We start from the raw sequence: 27,864 nt of genomic DNA, 5'->3' as shown, positions 1-27,864 counted from the left end.
TCGACTTTCATTCTTTCAAAATCGATAAAATAAATACTAGCTGAGCACTCACTCGTTCCCTCTCCCATAATTGCTTGCCTTGTGCCAAAATTTGAAACCGATATATATATGATTTCTTTCTGTGATAAAAATATTGGTTCATAATCTGGACTTAAATATATGAATAATATTTATATAAAATTTCATGCTTAAAAAAGCCTCCCGTCGTATATTCCAGCAAGTGTGATCTTTGCAATCTTCTCTAATTCATTGTTTTTTCTTTTATATCAAGAAAACTTAGGAAAGGGGTTCTTTGACAACTTTTTTCGTTCGTAATGTTTTGAAATAAATTTTTTGAAAGTAATTTTTTGAAACTAAATTGATATCGATTTCTCACTCAAGCCACATGCATGAACTCACAGACATTTTCGAACGGAGAAAACTTGATATATTTTGTAGCATAAGTGAAATGACAGTAATTAAAAATGAATTTATTTTGCTAATGATCAATCGTTAATTAATAGCAAATAGCAATCAATAAAATAGATATAAACTTTCAGTGTGCGAAGTTCGGTATTTGGTTCTGATTTACGGTTGTCGCCTTCTCATTTTGATATGAACGAAATAAGCTTACTTCCTCTTCTCGTATCTCTACAAGAAAAAAAACAAAAACTTTTTTCTAAACTGGGCATCACTCACAAGATTGCTGGGGAAGACCAATAAAAAAAAACAAACTGATATTCATGCCTTTAAGAAAGTGTTGGAAAATCGCTTCAGAGAGTTGATTGTATTTGTACATAGATAAATGATCAGTTCATGTTGGGAAGGATGTTGTTGATTAAGTCAGCAATAGTCTTTGAGTGGAATAAACGTTATTTCAAATCAGAATACAAAGACAGATGTTTGTTCAATATTCCTTGTTTTCAACCTGACAGAACCAGTGGAACAACGGCTAAAATATCTTGTAGCGTTAATTACGTCCTTTTATCTTCAGAATTTAAATACAACTGTAGTCAATTTTTGTCTCATATCTTTCTGCTATCGATAAAATAGAGTATTAAAAATCATATATATATATATATATATATATATATATATATAGATCGCCATGTTGATTCGTTAGCTACTGCACGCATTTTTTTTCTCTCTTTCTTTCTGTGTTTTTCTCTCTCTCTGTATCTTTCTGTTGAAGAGCGTAGGCTCGAAACGTTAAAGACTTGTTTTATTTATATTTCCTGAGCGCCATACTAATACAATTGTTCGTTTGTTTTCCACCTGCCTTCGTCTTTTGTTTATTTTCATAAAGCTTCCCGTTATATATATATATATATATTAGAAGGTTTGGAGATGATGTACAGGCATTTTATATTAGAAAAAATGAGGTACTCAGAAATTCGGATGGTTTTATATTTACAGATATTTATTTGTATATTACATGTTTTTATACATCATATAACTTATATCATATATCATATAATAGCGCTTTCGTCCATTCTGGTGGATTTTTCAAATTGAACTAAGTTCCTGTGGAAACATTTTGACCATGTTTTATATACACACACACACACACACACACACACACACACACACACACACACACACACACACACACACACACACATATATATATATATATATATATATATATATATATATATTACTGACTTGCTTAAATTTCTTTTACTTCAGCTTAGGTTCGAGAAGCAATGTTTATCTGATGATGAATGCAAAGCTGATCTCGTGTTATTCATGCGGAACATGGGCAGAGTATTTGTAAACGAAACGAAAAAGATCACTTTAGAAGTCACCATTTCAAACCACCAAGACGACGCCTTTAGCACAACAGCTATGTTTAAATTTGGTGACAAAATCAGTTATTATGGTATGAAGAACATTAGAAATGGCGGTGTGAGTTGCCTGGAACAAAGAGAACGAGTAGAATGCGATATCGCTAACCCTTTGAGTAAAGACGAAAAAGTGGAATTCTTGCTGGAGTTCAAAGTTTCAATAATTGTTTTAGAAGAAATAGACCAACCTATTGTTGTGGAAGGAGAAGTAATGACACAATCTGAAGAAAAACATCCCAAAGACAACATCAGACAGCTGAAGATTCCTCTGGAATTACAAGCTGTACCAGAATTAAATGTGTATGTATTGTTTTTATGTCTAAAACGATTTTATATATTTTATTCACTTGCAATTGTAGATTTAGTAAATTCTAAGTAGACTTTATTGCATATATTTCTACTTGTTTCCATTCTAATGATGTTTTATGTATAAAAAGCAAATGACAGAGTAGGTAATATATTAGACCACATACTCCTGGATTATGAGTTGAAATCTGCTCCAATTTTGTTGCGTATCGTGGTACTACTTTTTGTTCTACATTCGGATCTCTGCTAGTTTATGTCAAGTAACCTTGGCAGTATGTGTGCTCTATTAAAAGGAGCTAGGCAGGTAACTGAAGCTATCCTTTTAGTCATATCCCTGCAGATACCCCACTCAACGAAAGTCCAATATCGTACATTTTCCAAGTGGTACAATGATAGTTTACAATATGTGGCGAAACCCATCCACCCACAAAATGGGTAGAGCTTACCCAGTAACCGAACATCTACAAGATATTTAACCGAACTGCAAAAAACGACTTCGACAGTGTATAGCCATCCAGCGAGTCCACCTTTCAAAACTAAAGTCAATGCCTTTCGAACCTTGCCAAAAGGATTTCCACCAGCTTTGCTGTTCTGGTCTCACATCTAGAGCAGTATTGTTGCTGTACAGACATCCTAGACTGCATTTGAAAAACTGTCACCCTACAAATCGGCATGAAGTCATTCATTATCACACTCCACTGTCTTGCCCACAGTCGCACTGTCTCCCATCTCTAACTTCTCTGCTGCTACTGTAACGGCCTCTGTACCTCGGTGCTGGATGGACACATGTCAACTACATTTACGTATTCCCGTCCTTCACACCTCTCCTCTTCTCACTAACCTGCAGGTTCAGCACCAATCCCTATACTAAATCCTTCTGTCCTAGAAAATCAGTTTTCTAAATTTCTCATCTTTCCTGTAAATGTTAGAAATGTTCAAGAGAAAAATTAACGACATCAATTTCATCGGTCTAGGAAAGTCTGCGAAGGACACGGACGCTGATCCTTCTTCTAGGCCCAGCAGCAAAACACTCACGCATACAAGCACACACACACACACACACACTCACACAAACACACACAAATACACACACACACTCACACACGCTCACACACACACACACACACAGACACACACACACACACACACACACACACACACATTTTTCAACCTGGCGATCGAATGGCTCACATCAGTCAATGTTGTTGACTGTGTTCTAGTCGAAGCTACGGATTTAATTAAGTTTGTCCAGAGTGGCCTCTCTTCGGTATTTCCCATTGATAGCGGCTAATGAACTAGAAACGCGTCTGGAAATTCTACAGAGGACAGCTCTGGATAAATATGGTGTTTTTACACCATCTTACTATTTGAAAGTTTTCTTCACGGTAACTGCACTGAATTTGCCTTTAGAAGTTGAAATATGTCACAAACATATTTTAACTAACCTAAAGCTAGCATATACATTCTTTAATTCTTTAATTCTTTTATTCTTTTACTTGTGTCAGTCATTTGACTGCAGCCATAATGGAGCACCGCCTCGAAGGGTTTTAGTCGAACAAATCGACCCCATGTCTTATTTTTTAAGCCTAGTAGTTTTGCTATCGGTCTCTTTGCCGAACCGCTAAGTTACGGGGACGTAAACACACCAACACTGGTTGTGAATTGATGATGGGGAACAAATACAAGCACAAAGACACACACGATGGGCTTCTTTCAGCTTCTATCTACCAAATCCACTCACAAGGCTTTGGTCGGCCCGAAACTAGCGAAATTGAACCCGGAACCATGTAGCTGAGAAGCAAGTTTTTTATCCCGGCAAAGGTATACTCATACAATGTCAAAAATCAAAGTTTGACATTTTTTAGGACGAGAAAAACGCTGCGTAATTAAAACTTTTGACTTTTTAAAAGAATTCATTATAATCTAATCGGCTTTTAAAATTTATGAAATCGTGGAAAATACATTTGGTGGGAAGAATATTTTGTGAGTTTTCTTTTACTCGCTTCAGTTATTGGACAGCAGCCACGCTGGAGTGCCGCCTTGAAAGGTTTCGTCGAATAAACTGACCACGTTACTTATTAAAAAAAAAAATCTGGTAGTTATTGTATCTTTTAGCGGATTGCTCAGTTTTGGAGACGGAAACAAACTAACACCGGTTATACACACACGCACATATATGCGCGCGTACACACACAGACCGGTACACATGCGCGTGCGCACGTGTATACGATGGCCTAGCAGAATTTCCGCCAACAAAATTCAGGAGACACTTGCCCAAGTTGTAACGCCGTGGAACGGAAACTAAGATCACGTGGCTGAAAAGCGAACTTCTTAATTACTTAGCCGTGCCTGCACCTATTATTATTAACATTCATTGATTTGGATTTTTTTTTTGTGTAAATACTTTACAAATATACTTTATGGCGGCGAGCTGGCAGAAACGTTAGCACGCCGGGCGAAATGCCTAGCAGTATTTCGTCTGCTGCTACGTTCTGAGTTAAAATTCCGCCGAGGTCGATTTTGCCTTCCATCCTTTCGGGGTCGATTAAATAAGTATCAGTTACGCACTGGGGTCGATATAATCGACTTAATCCGTTTTTGTCTGTCCTTGTTTGTTCCCTCTGTGTTTAGCCCCTTGTGGGTAGTAAAGAAATAGGTATTCTTCGAATATAATTTAACGTTTATGAAATTATTTTTGACAAATTTGCTGTTCCATAATGCAAATGATATTTTGATTTGCTGTAAATTGCACACATGAACCCAATAGTGTCAACCATTGGACCGAAATTGTGTTAGCTATAGAAAAACAATATTTCCTACGTTTCTTTACAATTTTAATTTTTATAATTTCTTTTTTATTTGTTGCTGAAACAATATTAGTTTTGATATCATTCATTTGTGAAACTGAAATGAACATGCTGCACTTCAGGTTCACCGTGTGTGTGTGTGTGTGTGTGTGTGTGTGTGTGGTGTGTGTGTGTGTGTGTGTGTGTGCGCGCGTGTGTGTGAGTGCGTGCGCGTATATATATATGACGGACGTCTGCTCAGTTTCCATCGTTAAAACTCTACTAAAAAGACTTTGGCTAACGCGGAACTTTAGCGGAAGGAATTTGTTCCTGTCGCTGTGGTTCGATACAAACTACCGAAACACCCGACTATGCCTGAGCTTACAAAAGAATGGCGATGGATTTAACATTTAACAAACTTGATTTATCAGCTTTATGCTGCGAAGCAAATAAGTATATTTATAATGGCAATAATAAATAATTTCTTAATAATTTCTCCCAGATGTGTATCATCAATAAGAAAAAATCTCGTTCAGAATTTAAACATTTTACTATTTAATAGCGACCTATTACTTGCTGTAACGTTTCATAAAAGTATTCTTTGCCTCATGAACAGGAAAACAGCGTCTACGCCAGTGAAATATAACAAGGAAGATCAATTATCTATCAATAACTCTGATTCATTTGTAATGGCCACTGACTTCATAATCCATAATTTGGGACCGAGTTATCTCCCAGAAACGACTGCCATGTTTAGTATTCCAATGACTGTTCCTGATGGCAACATGCTTTTTGCCTCTACAGATATACATGTGAGTATATATACGTTATTACCTCGCGAATTACGTGGAGTTATTATGTTATAAGGCACCATACTACACACACGCGCGTGCGCACACACACACGTTAATCAAGTGAAAAATCTCCTCCCGAATTAACGTGTAGGTGATTAAGCATTCCACAGATACGCTAAGGTACTTCTCAAGCATTCTCACCTAGAGAATGGGTTTCTAAACAGCTTCAGTCTAACTGATCTACGCGATTTCACCCACAAGGTACGAATCGGCTCGAAGTAATAGTAAAGAACATTTGCCCAATATGATGGACAATGGTATCGATTCAAGACCCTTACGGTGGCAAAATATGTTCAAAACATTTCGGCCATACTGTGGTCACGCACACACACATACACACACACACACACACGTATATATACATACAATCATATATATAAACTTATACGTAAAACAGCACACACATATGTGTATATATATATATATATATATATATATATATATATATATATATTTTGACAAATTAAACTTAAATATTGAAGTGAATCGAACGGCTTTTGTGTGTTTCTTAAATGGCTTACAAACACCTTCTACGCTGCAATTGTTTTCGTTTCAGCACACGATCTCAGATCAAATCACTTGCTATGCGAGTACATCTCCGTAATATATATATATATATATATATATATATATATAGAGAGAGAGAGAGAGTGTGTGTGTGTGTATGCATATATACGAATGTGAGGGAACGTGGATTAGTGTTTAGGGCATTCGGCTCATGAGCGTCAGGTCGTGAGTTCAATTCCCGGCGATGGGTTGTGTCCTTGAGCAAGACACTTTATTTCACGTAACGCCAGTCCACTCAGCTGGCAAAAATGAGTCGTATCTGTATTTGAAAGGACTGGTCTTGTCACGCTCTGTGTCACACTGAATCTCCCTGAGAACTATGTTTGTTGAGTGCTCAGCACATGCACGTAAATTTCACGAGCAGGCTGTTCTGTCGATCGGATCAACTGGAACCTACATCGTCGTAACCGACGAAGTGTCAGTATATAGGAATGTTAAATGAAAGCAGTCTATTAATTTCGACAGATTTGTGTCACTCCAGAAGCTTTAATATCCGTGTAAAGGGGGAAATTAACTGAGCTGAATGTATTCTCCAGTTAATTGATCTCAGTTGAAAAATCATAGGTACGAATGAATCTTGTGAAATGGCTCATTCGTACCCGACTCAACCAAAAATGAAAGTCGCATGGTAGACGTTTCATACAAGTGAGTATATAATGTTATAATGTAATACTGCAGAGATGTTATAATATAATATTACAGAGGTGTACTTCAGTATATAGTACTATAATGTATGTTTACTTTTGAGTATATAATATAAAATTTACTGTTAACTTCCATGGGAATATAGTATGCTATAGCGTATATATATATATATATATATATATATATTGATACATTACGATTATATGTCATGATATATATGCGAATGTATCATGTTACAAATTATGTTTTGAAAAAGAAAAACAAGAAAGAAAAAAACTCGGGTCTGGCTGAAGTCGTGATTCATTGCTTGGTTGTTATTATCTTTGCTGCATTCAGTCTCTGGCAAAAACCATTTAACTTCCAATGCCTCATTCTCACTAATTATAAACTGGTACGATGGTTATCATAACATCATAAGCGATGGTTATCACAACATCATAAGCGGAAAGTGTAACCTCTCGAAAGAGCTGTTCTTCACTCCTGCTCCAGAGCGTCGGCTGCGGGGTCATTCCGAAAAGCTCTACCTGCGACGATTTCATCTCAATCGAAGGAGAGGAGCTTTCTCCGTCCGGGTTGCGGATCCGTGGAACAAGCTGCCAGACGAGATGGTAAAGATGCCGACGACCGCTTTGTTCAAAGCCTCCCTGGACCTCAAGTGGCCTGAACTCTTTACATGAACACCACCCTGTACTTAACTCCATGTCCCCCTACATGGCCTTGCTATTTGCTTTTGAGCCAAATTAACTAACTAACTAACTAACTAACTAACTAACTTATGTATATTAGATGTGAGGATATTTATCACGCATCTGATATAATTCATGAAAACTCTTGCTTGCTAATGAAACTTTCAAATGATTCGGTTTTTCTTTCACATTTCTACTTGAGCCAAAACAAAGAGCAGGAGATCAATCTAATCTGTGTTCCAATCAAGTAAGGATTCATGGCGAAGCTCCAAGGGCATGTTTTTGGAGAAAGTTAAATAATTTAATTATTTTAAGAGACGCAGGAGTGGCTATGTGGTAAGTAGCTTGCTAACCAACCACATGGTTCCGGGTTCAGTCCCACTGCGTCGCATCTTGGGCAAGTGTCTTCTGCTATAGCCTCGGCCCGACCAATGCCTTGTGAGTGGATTTGGTAGACGGAAACTGAAAGAAGCCTGTCGTATATATGTATATATATATGTATGTGTGTGTGTGTTTGTGTGTCTGTGTTTGTCCCCCTAGCATTGCTTGACAACCGATGCTGGTGTGTTTACGTCCCCGTCACTTAGCGGTTCGGCAAAAGAGACCGATAGAATAAGTATTGGGCTTACAAAGAATAAGTCCCGGGGTCGATTTGCTCGACTAAAGGCGGTGCTCCAGCATGGCCGCAGTCAAATGACTGAAACAAGTAAAGTAAAGAGTATGTCTTTTTAATGATTAAATAGTGATGTGTTGGGGAGGTTTGAATATTTTATGACTTGCAACAAAGTATGAGGGTTTCAGGGGTTTATAGGGAAACGATTCTGAAACCATTTGAACCACCCAAAATTTTATGAGGTGTTCTCTGAATGTTGGTTTATGACATATAGAAATGTTACATTATGTTAAAGCATATATCTGGAATTCCTCATTTTAGATTCAATCCTACAGTTTTGAAAGAATAAAATGCTCAGATATTTTTGTCAATTGTTAACCATCTATATGTTGGTAGTATTCAGTATTGTTGATGGTTGAAGTCGAGAGGTTGACACTTTGGCTCCTATGACCAAGAATGCTTAGTGTTTATGACCAAGACACTTAGCTTTCTGCGACCCAGTTCATATAGATTTGATGAGAAACAACAAACACTACTGATCACTGCTGGAAGGAGTGGTGTCACTATGAAATTAACGAGTGTTTGGCAAGATTGCAGAGCTGGGAATTGAAACCTTCCCGTGGGAACAAGTAGCTGAAGGACCAACGTCTAAACTCACATATTACGAATGATACAAGAGAGGGTCATGTGCGCTGTAAAATATTCATGAATAAACCGCAGGCGTGGCTGTGTGGTAAGAAGCTTGCTTTCCAACCACATGGTTCTGGGTCCAATCCCAGTGCGTGGCACCTTGAGTAACTATCTTCTACTATGGCCTCGGGTCGACCAAAGCTTTGTCATACATTTATATTTATTTATCTATGTGTGTTTGTCTTTGTATCTATGATTGTCCCCCATCCATCAATTACTTGACAACCGATGTTGGTGTGGTTTTGTCTCCGTAACTTAGCTGTTCGGCGAAACAGACCGACAGAATAAGTATCAGGCTTAAAAGATAAGTCCTGTAGTTGATTTGTTTGACCAAAAGGCGGTGCTCCAGCATGGCTGCAGTAAAATGACTGAAACAAGTAAAAGAATAAAAGAATAAACTGAAAAATATTGAACCAAAGAAATTATTTATTAAAAATCAAAGCAAAATATTATTTATATCATGTGCTTGACAGGTAACCAGAGGGAATATCAGCTTAGAGTGTGATATCAAATTAGAAGATAATGGAACCAGCCCAACCATTTCACCTTTAACCACAACACAAAAAGAAGTTTCTACTTTACCAGCTGAAAGTCTTAGTAAAGAATCCACTGCTAACGTCCAAAGAAATATCCTTGTCACCAAACAGGCAGTTACAGTAAGATTTTTCTGCAAAGCATATTTTCTTCAGATTGAATTGTTCTATGTTAATGTGGTACTAATGGCCCTTTTGCAATATTATATATGATAATACTCTTTTTTTAAAAATAAAAACAGAATTGCATTTGTTTATGAATACTGTGTAAAATTATTCAATCTTTTCGAACTGAATGAAGCTTGAATTTGATCTTGAAAAGAATTGGTTTAATTCATATTATTGATATCAATTCCATATTTCTAACCTGATTAATATATAACTAGAAAAAAACCATAACAATTTTAATATTTTAAAATAGAAAAGTATTTACCTAACAAAAAATAAAAGATTAGAACAAGAGATAAATCTGCGGCGTTGCAAGTCTGCTCGTAGATACAATTATGATGTAATTAAATTCAGTTATCTCACTCTCATAGTATGTAAAATTTCATAAAATCTTGTACACATTTCATATATCCCCTGTAAATGTATGATATATCCATTGCATATGTCACACATATCTCTTGTACATGTCCCATACTTCTATACACTTTTCATAATCTTTTGTACACATCTTCTATATATCTTGTTCATGTCTCGTATGTGCTGTACAAGTCTCACACATTTCCTCTGAGTATCATACGTATCTCTTGTACACGTCTCACATGTCCTGTACGTATCACACATACCTCCTGTATACTTTACACATGCTTGCCGTACTTGTCTCGTACATGTCCTGTACATTGTACATGTCATGTATATCTCATGTAAGTTATGTAAATTTGATTGCATGTGTGGAAGCTGTTAAACATCGCAATCCCAACTGCTATGTTGGCCACTTTCTTGCTGGCAAACTATGCAAGTACCACAATGAACAATCACAAAGCCCCATAGCACATAATATGAAATAGTGAGAAAGCTAGATCGTAAAGCATTCGTAGGCAGCTTATATATTCTGCAAAGAATTCCTCAAAAATATAGACGTTTAATGAAAGACACTAAACTAATAACATGTGACAATGCTAAAATAAAACCATACAGATAATACGCTAGTCACAAAGAAAAAAATATTCGCAGAAGTTGAATTTAAATATTAAAATACGAATTCAGTTTGTGTGAAGCCGGCCAATTCCACGCTCATCCATTTGTTTAGCGGCAGAAACAGACACCAATATCATTCCCTTTAGCCAGACGTTCTTGTTTGTTTGTTCCTTCTCGAGCCATGCCTGGCTCATAAGGGCCGGTTTCCCGGTTTCTTGGCGTATAGGTTCCCCACCTGGACGGGACACCGGTCCATCGCAGGTGAGCTGCAAAATGCAGGAGGAAAGAGTGAGAGAAAGTTGTGGTGAAAGAGTCAGCAGAGGTTTACCATTACCTTCTGCCGGAGCCGCGTGGAGCTTAGGTGTTTCACTCAAAAACACACACATCGTCCGGTCTGAGATTCGAACCCACGATCCCTCGACCGCGAGTCCGCTGCTCTAACCACTAGGCCATGTGCCCCCACCAGACGTTCTTAACCTGAGGTTGTTCGAAAGCATTCGCATAGAAGGATTTCAGTGTGATAATGTATTGTTTTAGGAGATAGTTACGGTGGGTTATTGTCTCTTGCTAAACTAACTCCAATTTTCGAGCTATTTTCAGTAAAGATTGCTCAGTAAACATTGTATAAGTAAACTGGAAAGTGACTAGTACATGGTTCGACTCCAGTGGTAGATATTTTTCCATTCTATCAATCAATCAATCAATCTATCTATCTATCTATCTATCTATCTATCTATCTATCTATCTATCTATCTATCTATCTATCTATCTATCTATCACTCTATCTATCTATCTATCTATCTATCACTCTATCTATCACTCTATCTATCTATCACTCTATCTATCTATCTATCTATCTATCTATCTATCTATCTATCTATCTATTTATCTATTTGTAAATAGTATGGAATTACTCAAAAACACATACACATACAAGCAAGCATGCACGCAGACATAATACCAGTTCTCAGACAGACACAGAACAGACCTTGGAGCGAGAGAGAAAGTCACTAAAGAGGTCACGAACAGCGACGAAGAAAATTTGCATAACAGACAACCGACTGATTGTATGACCAGCACATTAAACAAACGTTAGTAGTCAGTTGGTTAGATATTTAACCAATCAATTAAGAATAAAGAAGTGGAATTGAACCTGTGCGTGTGTTATTATTATTGACGTAATTCATCTTCCAAGACATAACAAAATAAACAATTTTAACTTTACATTGAAAGCGAGACCAAGAATTCATGTTCTTTACACAGAAAGATTAGTAGCTTATATATGTTTTATAGTTTATACACACGAAATCTCATCTAAGCTGGTTAATTTAGTGTACATCTTTTTGCTGTAGGCAATATCTGAATTATTTCTGAAAATAACAAGATCTAATAATTTGTATGTCTAGATTTGTGCTCTGAAACAGAATTTATAACGTACATGTTGTCCTGCACGTAAACGTATGCATTCAAGCATTTATTATACCAGTTTGTGTATGCGTATATGCGTGTGTTTACGTGTGCCATGTGTGCCATGTGCGCCTGTATGCCTGTATGTAAATGTACAAGCATAATACTAATAAAAATTTTTACTAACTGGAATGTTTGGAATTCTATGATCACGTTCCAACTGACATCACAACCATTTTTATTTCCGAACGAATACAAACAATTTAACAGCAGCACATTAAAAAAAATGTGCTAGTGTTAAAGTTCTTCACTCATATATTTCTATCAAAACTATATAAGTTTTGGAGAAGGTGCGTGACTTAGTGATTAGGGGTATTCGGCTCACAACCGTAACGTCATGAGTTCGATTCCCGGCGATTCCAGGCGGCCTTTTGCGTTCTTGAGCAAGACTCTTTATTTCACATTGCTCCAGTTCACTCAGCTGGCAAAAATGAGTAGTACCTGTAATTCAAGGGCTGGCCTTGTCACATTCTGAGTCAAGCTGAATCTCCCTGAGAACTACGTTGAAGGTACGCATGTCTGTCGAGTCCTCAACGAGTTAATTTCATGTGTAGGCTGGTACGTTGATCGAATTAACAAGAACACTAGTCGTCGTAACCAACGGAGAACCAGGAATATTTGTTCTAATTAAAATGTATTCACATTATGTTTTTAATCTCTTTTACTTTATCTTTCCATGTTATGTTCACCAAGTCAAAGATGGACATACTCGAACATTCAGTTAATCTTTATTTTTTGGACTAACACTTTTACAACACAAATTCTTAATTATTCTGAAATGCTCAACGTTAAATCGATCAGTATTAGACTATTGTATTCGTTTAACTAAAAGTAGATTACACTCACACACATGCATATTTTTTTGTTTCTATTTTTTAGAGTTGCCAACTTGCAACATGTCTTACGGTGCGTTGTAAAGTCCCAGAAATTGCTGCCTACAAGCAAACTATTTTAAGCCTTCATCTGAATTTTTCAAATGCACATGAAGTTTTTAAGGTACAAGTATTCATAATCTACTTGGTTGTTAACTTCTAATGACAATTACAATAATAATAATAATAATTGCTGTTGTTGTTGTTGTTGTCGTTCTTCATCTTCTCATTGCTAGGAACGCAGTAGTTAAACAAAAGTGGAAGCACCATAATGTATACTTTGCATTATATAATTCAAAATCCTAATTTGATTATCTTTTTGGTATTTCTCGATAAACTATGTACCAGTAATATAATGGAATTAGCTGATTTCACTTCTTATACATAGCCTTAAGAAAGGATTATTATGTGACCTATGTAAAGATTAAATTTGACCAATGAAACAGCTGAACTTCGAAACTTACATGCTTTCTATACTATAATGGAGAAAGCTGCTTATTAATTAGGTATGTAACTATTACTAAAAGTATTAAAAGAAAGCAATTATTAAAAAACATGAATGTATAAAGATGTTCCAGGCGGTTAACCGTCTGGAAATATCTTTATATATTCATGTTCTAAGAAATTCCCTATCGTTTCGATTTCTCAAGTTTATTGAATTTTTTAACTCTAATTTCTGGCAAATTTAAATATTCATTGCATTCTCTGCGTCCGATTCTTCACAAATTTAAATATTCATTGCATTCACTGCGGAGTATTCAATTTTCATTTGCAAAGTCTCTCACTTTCTCTTTTAAGTTTTAATTCGTTATTTGGAAAACCGACAGTTTATTCTAATAATGTATACGTAATGTAAACATATTATTTATTGAATGAAAACTTTTCTCCCCCATCTATCCACAAATACTACCAATGCATTCTCAAATTTTCATCCACACCAAAAAGCCCTTTAGAACAAGCAACACTGATTCCACGGTTCCATACGTTGAATTGATTAAACATGAACTGCTATTGGAACTTACGTACCATGTACAGGAAACCACTTCTATACACCATTTTCCTCGAATAATGGCACTGCAACTACAATATCTTTATATATCTTATTTCTACTTCCATTCTTTTATTTCCCTCTATATTCTCCTCCTTTTCCATAATAATTCGAACTCAAATATTTGCTTACATCGTCTCTGATGAAGGGATATCCATCATATCCCAGAAACAGCTGTAAGACTATTTCATTATAAATGTCCTGAAAACTCCCCACAGTCTTGGGTTTGTTATCTCATTCTGTCTAATTTATTTATCTCTCTCTCTCTATATATATATAGCGCAGGAGTGGCTGTGTGATAAGTAGCTTGTTTACCAACCACATGGTTCCGGGTTCAGTCCCACTGCGTGGCACCTTGATTAAGTGTCTTCTACTATAGCCTCGGCCCGACCAAAGCCTTGTGAGTGGATTTGGTAGACGGAAACTGAAAGAAGCCCGTCGTATATATGTATATATATATATATATATATATATATATATGCGTGTGTGTGTTTGTGTGTCTGTGTTTGTCCCCCTAGCATTACTTGACAACCGACGCTGGTGTGTTTATGTCCCCGTTACTTAGCGGTTCGGCAAAAGAGACCGATAGAATAAGTACTGGGCTTACAAAAGAATAAGTCCCGGGGTCGAGTTGCTCGATTAAAGGCGGTGCTCCAGCATGACCGCGGTCAGATGACTGAAACAAGTAAAAGAGAAAGATATATATATATATATATATTATATATATATATATATATATAAATTAATCACCAGTCAGTTATTTGAATAAATGTGAATACATTTCTTTGCAAAAATGACAGATTTTGTACCGATACTAGAAATCATATCGCGTTTCTTGTCCTCAATCATCTCCGCAGTACAATTTGTTTCAAGGTTTGTGCCCCCCTCAGCAATTGCGGCACTTATGTTCGAGAAATCTGCTTTTTATTTTTTCTACCATATACTGGTGCCACAGTAATAGTTGACCTTCGCCTTTTATTTGCCAGCAGTGCCTCGAAGTGTTCCAGAAACTTGGTATTGCATTTTTCAAACGTTGCATTTTGATGCAAACAAATCTGCATCCGCAGTATGCACATCTTGTTTGTTGCTGACCATACTAATTCAATTACTAATTCAATTACTAATTCAATTACTACTTCACTGTGTCTCTGAGATTTCTACCTATGATCCTAGGTATTTGAAGTAATTTACACGTTCAGGTTCACATCATTTGATGTTTAATATTTTCTATTTTAGATTCTTGATTACCTTCAAATCGCAATAGACATGGAAATGATTAACGACGCAAACACATATTTGGCTCCTTGGAAGAGAACTCATTCAATAAGAGTAAGTTATCGCTCATAACTGGATTTACATCATTATACCTATTTCTTTATTACCCACAAGGGGCTAAACATAGAGGTGACAAACAAGGACAGACAAACGGATTAAGTTGATTACATCGGCCCCAGTGCGTAACTGGTACTTAATTTATCGACCCCGAAAGGATGAAAGGCAAAGTCGACCTCGGCGGAATTTGAACTCAGAACGCAGCGGCGGACGAAATACCACAAAGCATTTCGCCCGGCGCGCTAACGTTTCTGCCAGCTCACCGCCTTAATTTACATCATTATACCATGTTTACATTAGTCAGCAGCAATAATTCTTGCCGATATTCGTTACATATTTTTTCTTTTTAAAAATTTTTTTACAGATTTCTATTCTCACATTTTCTCTTATTTCATGGCAGTTTTATACTTCTTCGGTTGTAAATCATTCATGTTAGTCATAAATTAATTTAATTCAATCATTAACCAAATTATCAGTTTAGATAATTGATATATGTCCATTAGAAAGTTTTAATAAGCGTAATGTATTGTTTGGCGTTCTTGCTACACCATGCTTCATCCCAGGCATTACGCATCTTAGTCTATATTATCAGTGTATCCTTTATTTTCAAGAAAGTATTGAAAGAAATTTGATTGCCCTTCCTAACTTAAGCTCCCTTGTTGGTATATCAATATGTGTAATCATATTTTGGTTTCGTAAACTGGCATTTCTGTTAAACTACAACATTGTGGTTACTTCTACTATCTATTGATGACAGTGACCAGGGACAGTAAAAGGCTGAAGAGGATCAAGTTACTGTTTGATAGCCGCCAGCAGCGTCAACGTCCACAACATTGTGAACTGATTGTCTATCAGGATTGTGCTAGTGTCTGTTGAATGATGGTGGTATTAATATCCTGTATAAGGTCATTTTTGGAAGTACGGATAGCATCTTCAGAAAACTTCTAATTGTATCTATGATTCTATGTAACATTTGAAACATTCAATAGCATCTTTTAGGATTTATTGATGGTTATTCCTCAATTGTTTTGTATTTTGATATCTCTACAGTCAGTGTTAACTGGTAGCTGACTATTTTCCTCTATTGAAATGAAACATTTGCAAACTGAGCTGCTGAAACATTTTTGTTTAGTGCTACTGTAATTTTGATGGGAAGATAAAGTATCTCTTCCAGTCTCCAAATTTTACATGTTTCTTTGAAGCATACTACCAGGTCAACAGTAGGTGTATTAATGACCTATAACCACTGAGAATAAGACAAATGACTTCACCCATGATGTTAACATTATGTTCGAGATCTTGTAAAAATTCGATTTTGTTTCTCAAATGCAAGTCTGAGAGATGCTGTACACTTATACGTTCAGCATAGCCTGTTTCAGATTCTCTGCCTATTCACATTTTCCCTAATGTTGCACACAACATTCATTACCTGTAGCGATGAATAATACTGGCACTTCTGAGCAAAGTTGAAGCAATGAGGCCACGGCAATAGCAATCTGCTTTAGTGAACAAATCTTTTGTCAAAATTAATTTGGTCATAAAAGTATTGCCTGTTATACCAAAAGCATCAGGGAAAAAATTTCTTCCCGTTCAGATGTTGCAATTACTTGGTCTCTTGTGTATGATTCTTTAACCCGGAACGTAAAGTAATTTACTTTCACTGCATTTCGTATTGGGGATGGTAGGCCACGGTGTCCAAGATTTTTGCCAGCCATGGAGTGTATTTTCAGTGATAATCAGTGTTTGGTTGTACATAGCAGAGTTAAACTCCAGGTGCGGGTTATTTTATTTTTGGTGTACTTGATGCAATATGTCTTCCGTTATGCTGTCTTGGTGATTATACGAAAGTTGCTAAGGATTAAATGGTGGACAGGCACAGAAAAATGTTGGCAAAGAAGCCTCTCATATTACTCGGAAAACTATTCTCTTCATATAACTTGAGTATGTTTTTTATATTATGAACCGAGGTTTTTGGGTGACCGACTCTATTTTTAACAATATAGTGTTATTTGTTTATATTTTTATTTGGAGCCTTTTGGATTAAAGTAACTCACGGTACTAATTCTGTTTAAAATATATTTACATAACTGCATTCTTTTGCTCTAAAATATTTTGCTTTATTCTGTTGCGTGGTTTTCAGACGGAAATCTATAGCATCATGTTGTCTATATTATGGTTGTAATCCTGAAATTTAAAGCATATTTGTATTCAAATTGAATTCAACATTTTTGGGACCGTCTATTTTCTACTGCTTTTAAACTGAGCACAATCTGCTCTTTCATGATTTTACAATTCGCTTTCGACTCTTCCAACTATGTAAATATTGTTACGATTTTATATTATTTGCACTGTCGTGGTAGCAATATTTCGTCTCGATACTTTCGCATTCCTAGTCCTAACATGCTAATTTCTATAGTCATTTAAGTGTAGTTAGAAATCGTACGAAGGAAGACACATGCACGCACGCAGAGAGAGAGAGAGAGAGAGAGAGAGAGAGAGAGAGAGAGAGCTTGGTTATCCGAAATAGGAGAGATACATCTCTAGTGAGAAAATGTCAGCTGTTTAAATCATATCTGTTGTATGTATCAATCAGGAATTGACAGAACGCTACTTCGTATTTTCAGCTTCGAACTACGTCAGTAGACGGAATATTAGGTATAGATCATACACTCTCGTTTAATTCGTTATGGGGTATTGAATTGTAAATTTTCTGTATAATAAGCTGAAAATATGGAAGTTACAATATCTGAACAGAATGTAACTACGAAAGTTCTTTATTTACTTGATTCTAGCTGAACTGATGGCGTATTTATTTGGCTTTAGTTACCTATTCAGAGTTTCCGTGCGTCAGCAATCTTTATCCAATTATAAATACCGATGTTTCTTGACATGTGATTTTACTTTCTTTAAAGTTCTAAGAATGATAAATGTTCTAATTGTGATTTAAACATTTATGATACTTTCTACGTTTATATATTCTGTTTATTACTTTTCAGGTTCAGCTGTCTTTCTTGGCAGACCTGATATCCGGAAAACCTATCAACTATATATGGGTGGCTGCAGCCAGTGCAGCTGGGGCCTTTTGTTGTATAATGTTTTTGTGGTTCCTTATATGGAAAGTAAGTGAAACCATCATTGTTTGATTTGTACCATTAATTTTAACTCCTTGTATAAATTTTCCAAATGTATATCTTGAAAGACAGGAATGTTTTTCCGCTACCTACTTATTCTGGGTTATATAGTTCAGCTTCTGTCATAATTAAGCTATTTCATCACTGTTATCACTGTTATATAGGGTGTTTAACTAACGATGGTACACATAATATAATCTCTTTCAAGTATTAATATACGAAAAACGAACTATACAACCGATTGATTATTTTTTGAGATTCACCTGCCTCATATCCAGGATGAAATAGATTTAAGTTATCAGTAAACTTCAGATAAATGAACGGTGTTAGGTTTACAGTTTAACAGATTTGGTGAAATATCTGCGACTAGGTTATAGATGTACGACGAACATTTTGATTCCCTATAATATATATTAATACTATAAAATGATAATTTGGCAAAGAGAAAGAAAATGACCATTCCGAAATACAGAAATAAAAGTGAATGAATATCAATGTGTTTTTAATTCATAAAACAACTTTCCTACGTTAAAATTGTGTTTTTAAACGTAATTTAAACCGAATTTTAACGAGATATTCAAGTAGGTCATCTTTTAGCAAGAAGTGTCTTACGTCGCAATAGCAATATATTAGACTTTATGTGAGCTTTCAAGGTACTAACTTCGCCATAGATAAAACATTAATCTACCACAGTTATTACTTTTAACAAAATTTAATTATGCCCTGCAAAGTGGAAAACGTTTTTCAGTTAAACAGTTAAAAGTTCTCATTGTAGTTATGAGATTCCAAGTTCTAATCTACAGCATGGTACCTTGGGCTTGTGTCTTCTACAATAATATCGAATTAACCGAGCCATTGAGAGTGAAAAGGGTGGTCAGAAGCTTGTGGAAATCTGCCGTCGGGACTGTGTCTATATTTAAAAGGCCCAACGTGTTGGCACACAATGCTTTTTATGCATGCGTTAATTAGCGAACGTCGAATGACTTTGCAAACTACAGGAAGAATTTGTCGAAAATCTTCACCAAGAACCAATAATTTTCCTTCAAGCTGTGGCTCATTGTTTATGACACCTGAAGTGTACGATTTAAAGTTTCAAGAAGATGTCGGTGGCACATTGGGGCTTCATTTCACACCAATGGCTGAGCATCGTATAAAAAGCGTCCAGTTGCATTATTAGGCGAGACATGACACGTTGATGTTGATGCTATCGGAATGGAGAACTTGAAGCGGAATGAGTAGTGCGGCCGAGCTTTAGTAGTATCGCTGAAATAATCGACAAAACAGACGTTTTCTCGATCATTTAGGATTAGTTGTCTTCTCGAGGAAGTCTCTGGTGTACATGACGGTGTTGCGCAGCATTACCTTCTAAGCTATGTTCACGGTGTTCTTGAGAGTGTTGCTCTTTCGCTGTCATATGCTGTTCAGCATCTCGTACCAGATTGTTCTCGCTGTTCTTGAGGAAGAAGCTGTTGTGCTGCTCTATGCTGCCCAGTTTCTCATGCCAGAACATGTCGAATTTCTTGAGCAAGTTGTTCTTGTGTTTGTCTTTGTCGAGCTGCATTAATCTGTCTCTGGTTCTTCCTTTCTGCTCCGTTTATTCCCTACCATTTTGCCTTCTGGCATTGCTTTGCTTCCTCTGTACGAGTACTTCTGCGATGCTCATCCATATTGAAGGTAAAATCACATGACCTAAAAAGCTGCAAAATTATGTGGCGGGCCTCTCGCCTCATGTACTCTGGCTGACCGTGCGTAACAATCATACGACCGTTATTACTGAAACTATCTGTAATGTGCATCGTATGGTACAGCAAGTTAGCAGCAGACTGTTGTATAGTGAAAGTTTCGTTAGCTACCTATCATTCACACACACACACACACACACTCTCTCTCTCTCTCTCTCTCGCTCACTCTCGCTCTCCCTTTCGCTCTCCCTCTCGCTCTCCCTCTCTCTCCCCTCTCTCCCCTCTCTCTCTTAATATATTTCTCTCTCATCAATAACAATCTTCATTATTGCAAAAGTCTTCTAAAGTCTGTTGCACTGTCTATGTATTGAGGGGCATGCAGTAACACACACACACACACACACACACACACAACTATGCACACATAGAAACAAAAAGTAACTATATATATATATATATATATATATATATATAAAGTGTAGCGGAGAATTTTCATGGCCTCGTATTGTACGGCCAGTTAATAGTAGACTGTTATAAAGTGAAAGTCTATTTTTGAAGTCTGTGTTGCGTTTTGTTGACAGACTTGTACTCAAAATTCCCACGTTTTTAATCAATACTTGTTAGTTACTGTGGTGACAACACTATCTATCTATCTATCTATCTATCTCTATCTATCTATCTATCTATCTATCTATCTATCTATCTATCTATCTATCTATCTATCTTTCATACACACACACACACACACACACATACATACACACACACACACACACACACACTGTATTTCTCAATCAACTACAACTTTTACTTCGCCCCTTCTCTCCTTCTACATATATGTTGTGACAGCCAGACAGGTGGATATCAGGTAAACTTTTACAATATAATATTGGTGACCAATAACATTGTTGACTACGGGTACCCGATGGTCTAATAACCAGTTCACTACATTTCCGAAGTGGTAAGAGAATGTCTGTAACTAGGTGTATCTTACAGGACCTCGTTATTAAAGCACCAATTTTTGTCGGTTTTCTCGCTAGTGTTTATATCCTTCGCAATATACATCGTCGAAACACACACACACACACACACAACACACACACACTCTCTCTCTCTCTTTGTCTCTCTCTCACACACACACATACACACACATATTCACACACGTCAAGCTGGTGTTCAATTTTTGTCTACTAACAAGATAGTGGTTAACCCGAAGTTACGGTAGAGGACCCAAGGTAACGGGAGTAGGATTGAACTTAGGATCATGTAGCTGCAATCAAATTTCTTAAGCACACATACAACATAGGAATATACCTGTGCCTATGTTACATTAAGAATACAGGTCTCTGTGGTATACTCAACCACTTACACTACAATTTAATGTATTCAAAGGGAATACAAAACTAAACTGTACTTTTCTTTTGTGCCAACCAAGAAATATACATTGCTTAGGACGAAATCCGAACAGCAGATTCTTCAACAATTGAGAATGCATTGAAACATCGTTCCTCCTATGTTTCTGTATTCTTTCTTAAACACAGAAAGCGATCAAGAAGAGAGAATCGCCATATTTTGAACAGAAATATTTAAAACTAGCACTAGGACCTGGCAACGCCGGGTCATAGTGATAGTGCATGCATATACAGCTGCGTCCGTGCGCACATACACGCGAGTACTGTCCAAATCTCCGACCAATCACATACAGTTAGCTGGCATTCAATTGGCGTATCAAGTTTCGGGTATTTTGATTGGGTTTTGGATAGAAAATTCACAAAAAAGTCACTTCTATTGATTTTTTAATGGCTTTGCGGGGTGATTGGGGAAATGTAAAGATGTGCACGACCACCCTTGGACGGTTTTGAATGACCATAGAAAGTGTGAGCCCTCTAACTGAAGAATTGTGGATTTGTATAAAGGATACACACACAGACAGACATTTTGCCGTTTATATATAGAGAGATTAGTTTGGGAAGTAAGTGTATAACTGAGGAAAGAATTATCTCATGAAACATTATAAAAAGTTTTCAAATCAGTTAAAATTAGTTGTAAAGTTAAATTTTAATTATAACTGGAATTCATTCTTATTGATCTTACTTTGTTAATGAGGTATAATAAACAATATTTCAGTCATTAGGTTTACAGTTAGGACGAGCAAGCACATTTCTATCAGTCTGATTGACGTTTGAACCTCAAAGAAAAACACATTATTAATGTATTAAAAAAGTAACTAATTTCACAGAGAATTTATTTATATAGCCAATCGTATGTTTAAATGGCACCCGATATAAAAATTCCACTTCGAGATAAATAAATAAAATAAAATGGCAATACTTCGTCTTATATTCCCAGTGAATTGTATCCTGACATACAAAAATGTCAATTTTGTGCAATCAGTAAAGTGATATTGTAAGCTCTGCCCCTGAGACGCTCATTTCTATTCGCTGATGTGATTATATTCTTTGAATCAGAGAATGACCTTCAGGTAGAGATATGTTCACATTACAGACTTTTAACTTCAAAGAATCCGAGCTTCTTTAGAAGCGAGGTTATCATTTTCTCATTAATACTGTTAGATAGAATCTATAATTTCCTGAAATGATATTTTAGAAAATGAAAATCGTGAAATGGAAAGATTTTCATTTATCCAGAAGAGCAATAACAATATACACTTGATTGGTTAATTTAGTAGTTTTACAAGGTTACAATTTATGACTAGAACTAAAGGAATGTAAACTATTTATTTGGTGTATCATGTGGTTAGTCATTGATAAACCGGCCAATACGTGTTTATAGATTATATAGAGAATGAGTATGATAAGAAAAAACCCATATGGTTATCTGAAACAGATATTCCTCACTATTCCAAGGGTTAACGGAAGGCAGTAGTTTTATATATATATATATATATATATATATATACTTTGATACTTTGATAGGTTTCGGCTATTATTGGCCCAGGCCATGTCTGACTTAATATATAATTATTTGAGGGAATATTAATCCTAACATACAGGGAAAAAAAATCAATTTAGAAATACTAAATCAAATTTCACGCAATATAATATATATATATAAAAATTAGGAAAAAACACCTTTTATCAATTCAAAATGAACAATTAAATTACACCATCTAGAAAATTACATATAATAGAAATATTAAAATTAAAATAACAATAAAATACCGATGATTAAGTAAATTGCAAAACAAATAATAATAAAAACGTATATAATTGGTAGAATAACAATTGTTATTCTACCAATTATATACGTTTTTGCAATTTACTTAATCAATGGTATTTTATTGTTATTTTAATTTTAATATTTCTATTACATGTAATTTTCTAGATGGTGTAATTTAATTGTTCATTTTGAATTGATAAAATGTGTTTTTTCTAATATATATATATAATGCACATTAAGTACAGGACATCACCAACGAGTGAAAAATACGTAAACACACGAAAAGTACAGGACGAAACACCAAAAGAAGATAACTCGCTCATCAGTTGTCGACTGTTTATTACTACCCATTTCTATATGAGCGTTGTAGTTCGTTTGAAGAATGTGGAAAGAGAAAATAAACAGCTTCTAACAATGCAGGAATTTTAATAAAACTTTGATATACCGTTGGGCTCAAACAATCGAAGAAAAGTCCAGTTGTGTAGGATACGTTACTCTATGTGAACTCTCCAGCGTTTATATAACAGCAGCAGTCGGTCTCTCACTCTCCAAACGTGGATGTAAATTACGTTCCGTGTATGGGACGTAATTTATACCTACGTTTGGAGAGCAAGTAACTGTTTGCTGCTGTTGCATAACGTTGAAGAGATTAAATGGAATAACGGATCCAACACCACTGAACTTTTCTTTGATGTTCTTTTATTCTGAAGATGAAATTTGAGCCTAAAATATATTAACGTTTTATTGAGCTTTCGTATTGTTCGAAGCTATGTATTTTCTCTCTTTCCACATTCTTCTTACACACATATATATATATATATACATATATAACCATGTAACCACATGTGAAGCGTTGGCGATTTTCTTCCTCCGTCTTCCCTTCTATTGGAGTTTCCTCTGTTTCCGAAGAAGAGCGTCCGCTCGAAACGTTTTCTTTCTTTCCATGAGCGTCTGCTAATACTTTACATGTACCACGTTCTCGCGTTGTTTTTTTGTGTGTTTGTTCTTCTTTTTTGGATTTATCATATATATACATATATTAATACCAAAAGGTAATCATTATATCCAGCTTCATCTGCTTTGAGCTATGTGTGTGCTTTCATGCACCAAACGCCTATATGAGAGGATCTTTCAATGCTAATAGCGCAGTATTCGGTGTTCTAACACAGTAGTCATGTTAAGTTGGATATACATATTACCTCTTATGATTAATTCTTCCGTTGCTAATAATTTTTATACATGTGCATGTATGTATGTATGTATGTATGTATGTATGTGTGTGTGTGTGTGTGTGTGTGTGTATGTATATATATATATATATATATATATTATATATATATACACATCTAATATGGGTTAAAATTTTTCGAAAAATATTCTATCAATGGCCAGCATATTAAAAAAGACATTTAAAGGTTAAATTTATAAACAAGGGCAAAAGGAAAAAAATTTCTAATGCCAAATATGCCGAAAATAGACACTTCGTCAATAACCATATAATTTATCAGTATAACTAACGGAATTTTTTTAGAAATTTCTCTCGGCTTTCTTCGAGACACGTACTTATAGTGATAAATTATATGGTTATTGACGAAGTGTCTATTTTCAGTATATTTGGCATTAGAAATTTTTTTCTTTTGCCCTTGTTTATAAATTGTTTATATATATATATATATATATATATATATATATATATATATATATATATATATATACACACACACACACACACACACACACACACATATGTATGCATATACTTCTGTTTGCTTTAAACTACATCTTTTTTCTACTCGCCAGTACCGTTGCTGTGTCACGAAAATGCAACGCGAAATCCATGTTATCAAGAGAGAAAGTATCAAACGAAGAACCAGACGCCAGACATCGCATGAAGGAGTTCAATACAAAAGTATCGGCGGTGAATGCTCTTCAAAACTGTAAAATACTATTTGATTGAACATTTCTTAATGAAAAGGACTTGCAAACATATTAAAATGGGAAATTTAAAAGAAGGGTTAAACGAATGTGTATGTAAAATATTCATAAATTTGTAGCTAGAAATTTTTAGTAGTCAATGTTCAATGTATATCGGGGGAAAAGAGTTGGCAATAATTTAAAAGAGGCAGAATCGAAGTGGTTATGTCAAGTTTACGATTGGAGATAAAAGTCGTGCTGATAACAACAAATATTTCAAATTGCGACGAAGATAAGCAACAATATAATCGGATATTAAATCAATAAATATAATATTAACCGATGATGTCGAAAAAATATTTTAAAGAATTAGTGTTCTTTTAGCTTTATGTAGTTTAAATCTTTAACAAAAATTTTCTAAATTAAGAATTCAAAAAGTTGACGACATACTTTTATGGAGATTTCTACGAATGGGATGCTTTCTTTCTCAGTGTTTACATAAGCGGTGGAAGTTTTTAGGTAAATATTATTCTGGATTTTTCTCAATATTTTCCTGGCAGTAGATAATTGTTCGATCAGAAATGATTGATGACATCACGCAAAAGTATTTAACTTTTCTATCTTTGTCACACCGTGTTGAGGTCATTCAAGCGTTCGCAAAATCTGTTAAAAATTTCAGCTAAATTTCCTAAAAGTATCCTAAAAATCTTACGGAATGAAGGCCACATTGCATAAGGTAGCCTTAAATATAGGTAAAATGTTAAAATGCATTTTTTTGTTCTTTGCTTATGGTTTTGCTCAACCAGGACTGACCTGGAGTTAAACTCCAGGTATCAACTATTTAAATATCAACTACTCACAACATTTTTTTGTTTTACTCAAAATTATAAGACTCTTCTAGAACTTATTAACGTTTCAAAAATTAAAAATAAAGCAACCCCAAAACCCGCTACTGAGACAAATTTTTACTTTCGTTAATTTCTCTTTCAATCATTCTTACCAATAATCGAGAACAGTCTTCCAGGTTTTATCCGTCTACAAAATGTAATTTTTGATGTCGTTGGTGGGCATGTGTTTTCCTGTATTCATCAGATATTACCTATTATAAATCAGAAGAAAAGTAAGTTAACGAGAATATTTCACCTGTTTCTTTTTCCAAAGTCTTGCAATTATCTCTTCTTTGTTTACGTTCTAATACAGCTATGCCTATTTTTTTATTAGGTAAAATAAATAAAAGTAATAAAGATTCCATTCCATAATCTCTAACACACGGAATTGGTTTTCTTTCCTAAAAATAAAAAAAAAAAAACCGAATTGCATGAATGTAATTCTCACCTCTTTGTGTGCGCGTGTGCATTGTGTGTGCGGATGTCAGTGGCGACATAATAGAGGAACCAATCGTTGTAAGGGAATAGAATGTAAACTCATCCCAGTTATTTTACAACTAAGTCAATAATCTAACTTTAAATTCCGGAAAAAATAGTTTCTAAACTGAAGTGACGGAAAAGTAACTGAAATTACTTGCAATATATATAAATACATATGTGTGTGTATATGTGTATACATATGTGTGTGTGTGTGTGTATGTATGTATGTATGTAGGGGGCAGCCACCATATAAGTGCACAGCCTTTCCTTACTTAAAAAAAATCTTCTTGCACAGGCATTGCACGATACCAACATTCATTAAGCTTCGTGCAATGGCCATACACGATAACGAGGGGGCAGCCACCATGTATGTATGTATGTATGTATGTATGTATGTATGTATGTATGTATGTATGTATATCCTTTACTTCTTTCGGTCATTAGACTGTGGCCATCCTGGGGCACCACCTGGAAGAAATTTTGTTATATGAATCGACCCTAGTACTATTATCTTTAAACCTGATCATTATCTATCCTCCGCTATAAGTTACGGAAGCGTAAATAAACTAGTACCCTTTGTCAAGGATTGGTAAGCATACACACACACGCGCACGATAATACGACGGGTTTCCTTCAATTTCCGTCCACCAAATGCATCCAGAAAGCTTTGGTTACCCCGAGGCTATAGTAGAAGATACTTGCCCAAAGTGTCACGCAGTGGGACTGAAATACATACATACATACATACATATATACATACATACATACATACATATATACATACATACATACATACATACATACATACATACATACATATTTTGAGAACGTGTAAAATACAATTCCGTCTAATGACGTGATGTTACTGCTAAAACTCCGGCTTGAACTTCAACTGAGACAAGGTGGTGCTGAATTTGCCCGTCAAAGATAGCTAGAAGTGATCTATCATTGAGTGGGTAGAGAGAGAGAATTACCAAGTAAAACCTGTGTATCACTCTAGAGCAATTAGTTTATAATTCAAAAGTAATTGCAGACTAGTTGTAGTAAATAAGCGATTAAGGAAAAGTGCGTGAAGTCTCTTTCAGCAGTTTCTAGTATAGATAAGCATGTGGAGCATATGTCATTGAGTAAAGATTTCCATCTAAGCTAACTGTTCCGTGTTCAGAGAGACAAAATTGAGGAATATCCTTAATAAAGGATATTTATAGTTAAGAGGTGGTAT

General features: G+C 35.5%; 2 protein-coding genes across 2 annotated transcripts in view; both read left to right on the top strand.

Moving 5' to 3' along the window:
• LOC115214908 (integrin alpha-9) overlaps positions 1 to 1,763 on the top strand; it is a 41,316-nt gene extending 39,553 nt beyond the window's left edge. The window contains exon 15 of the mRNA XM_029783967.2: positions 1,669 to 1,763. The gene's annotated coding sequence lies outside the window, so the exon portion shown is untranslated. The remainder of the gene's footprint in view (positions 1 to 1,668) is intronic.
• Positions 1,669 to 26,541, top strand: LOC115214909. Its single transcript, XM_029783968.2, has 7 exons — positions 1,669 to 2,126; positions 5,535 to 5,730; positions 9,447 to 9,629; positions 12,996 to 13,112; positions 15,273 to 15,365; positions 18,365 to 18,487; positions 25,162 to 26,541. The coding sequence occupies exons 1-7, from the start codon at positions 1,729 to 1,731 to the stop codon at positions 25,300 to 25,302; spliced, it is 1,251 nt and encodes a 416-aa protein (XP_029639828.1). The 5' UTR covers positions 1,669 to 1,728; the 3' UTR covers positions 25,303 to 26,541.
• Positions 26,542 to 27,864: the final 1,323 nt, after the last annotated feature.

The sequence above is a fragment of the Octopus sinensis genome, linkage group LG8 (assembly GCF_006345805.1).
Source record: "Octopus sinensis linkage group LG8, ASM634580v1, whole genome shotgun sequence".
Taxonomy (NCBI): Eukaryota; Metazoa; Mollusca; class Cephalopoda; order Octopoda; family Octopodidae; genus Octopus; species Octopus sinensis.
This window is presented reverse-complemented; position numbering and strand designations above follow the sequence as displayed.

Excerpts from the sequence above, each read along its gene's own strand:
- LOC115214909 (XM_029783968.2), top strand. The coding sequence starts at position 1,729 with ATGCGGAACATGGGCAGAGTATTTGTAAACGAAACGAAAAAGATCACT. Across the intron at positions 2,127-5,534 it reads GCTGTACCAGAATTAAATGT|GAAAACAGCGTCTACGCCAG; the intron begins GTATGTATTGTT and ends CCTCATGAACAG. Across the intron at positions 13,113-15,272 it reads ATGCACATGAAGTTTTTAAG|ATTCTTGATTACCTTCAAAT; the intron begins GTACAAGTATTC and ends TTTCTATTTTAG.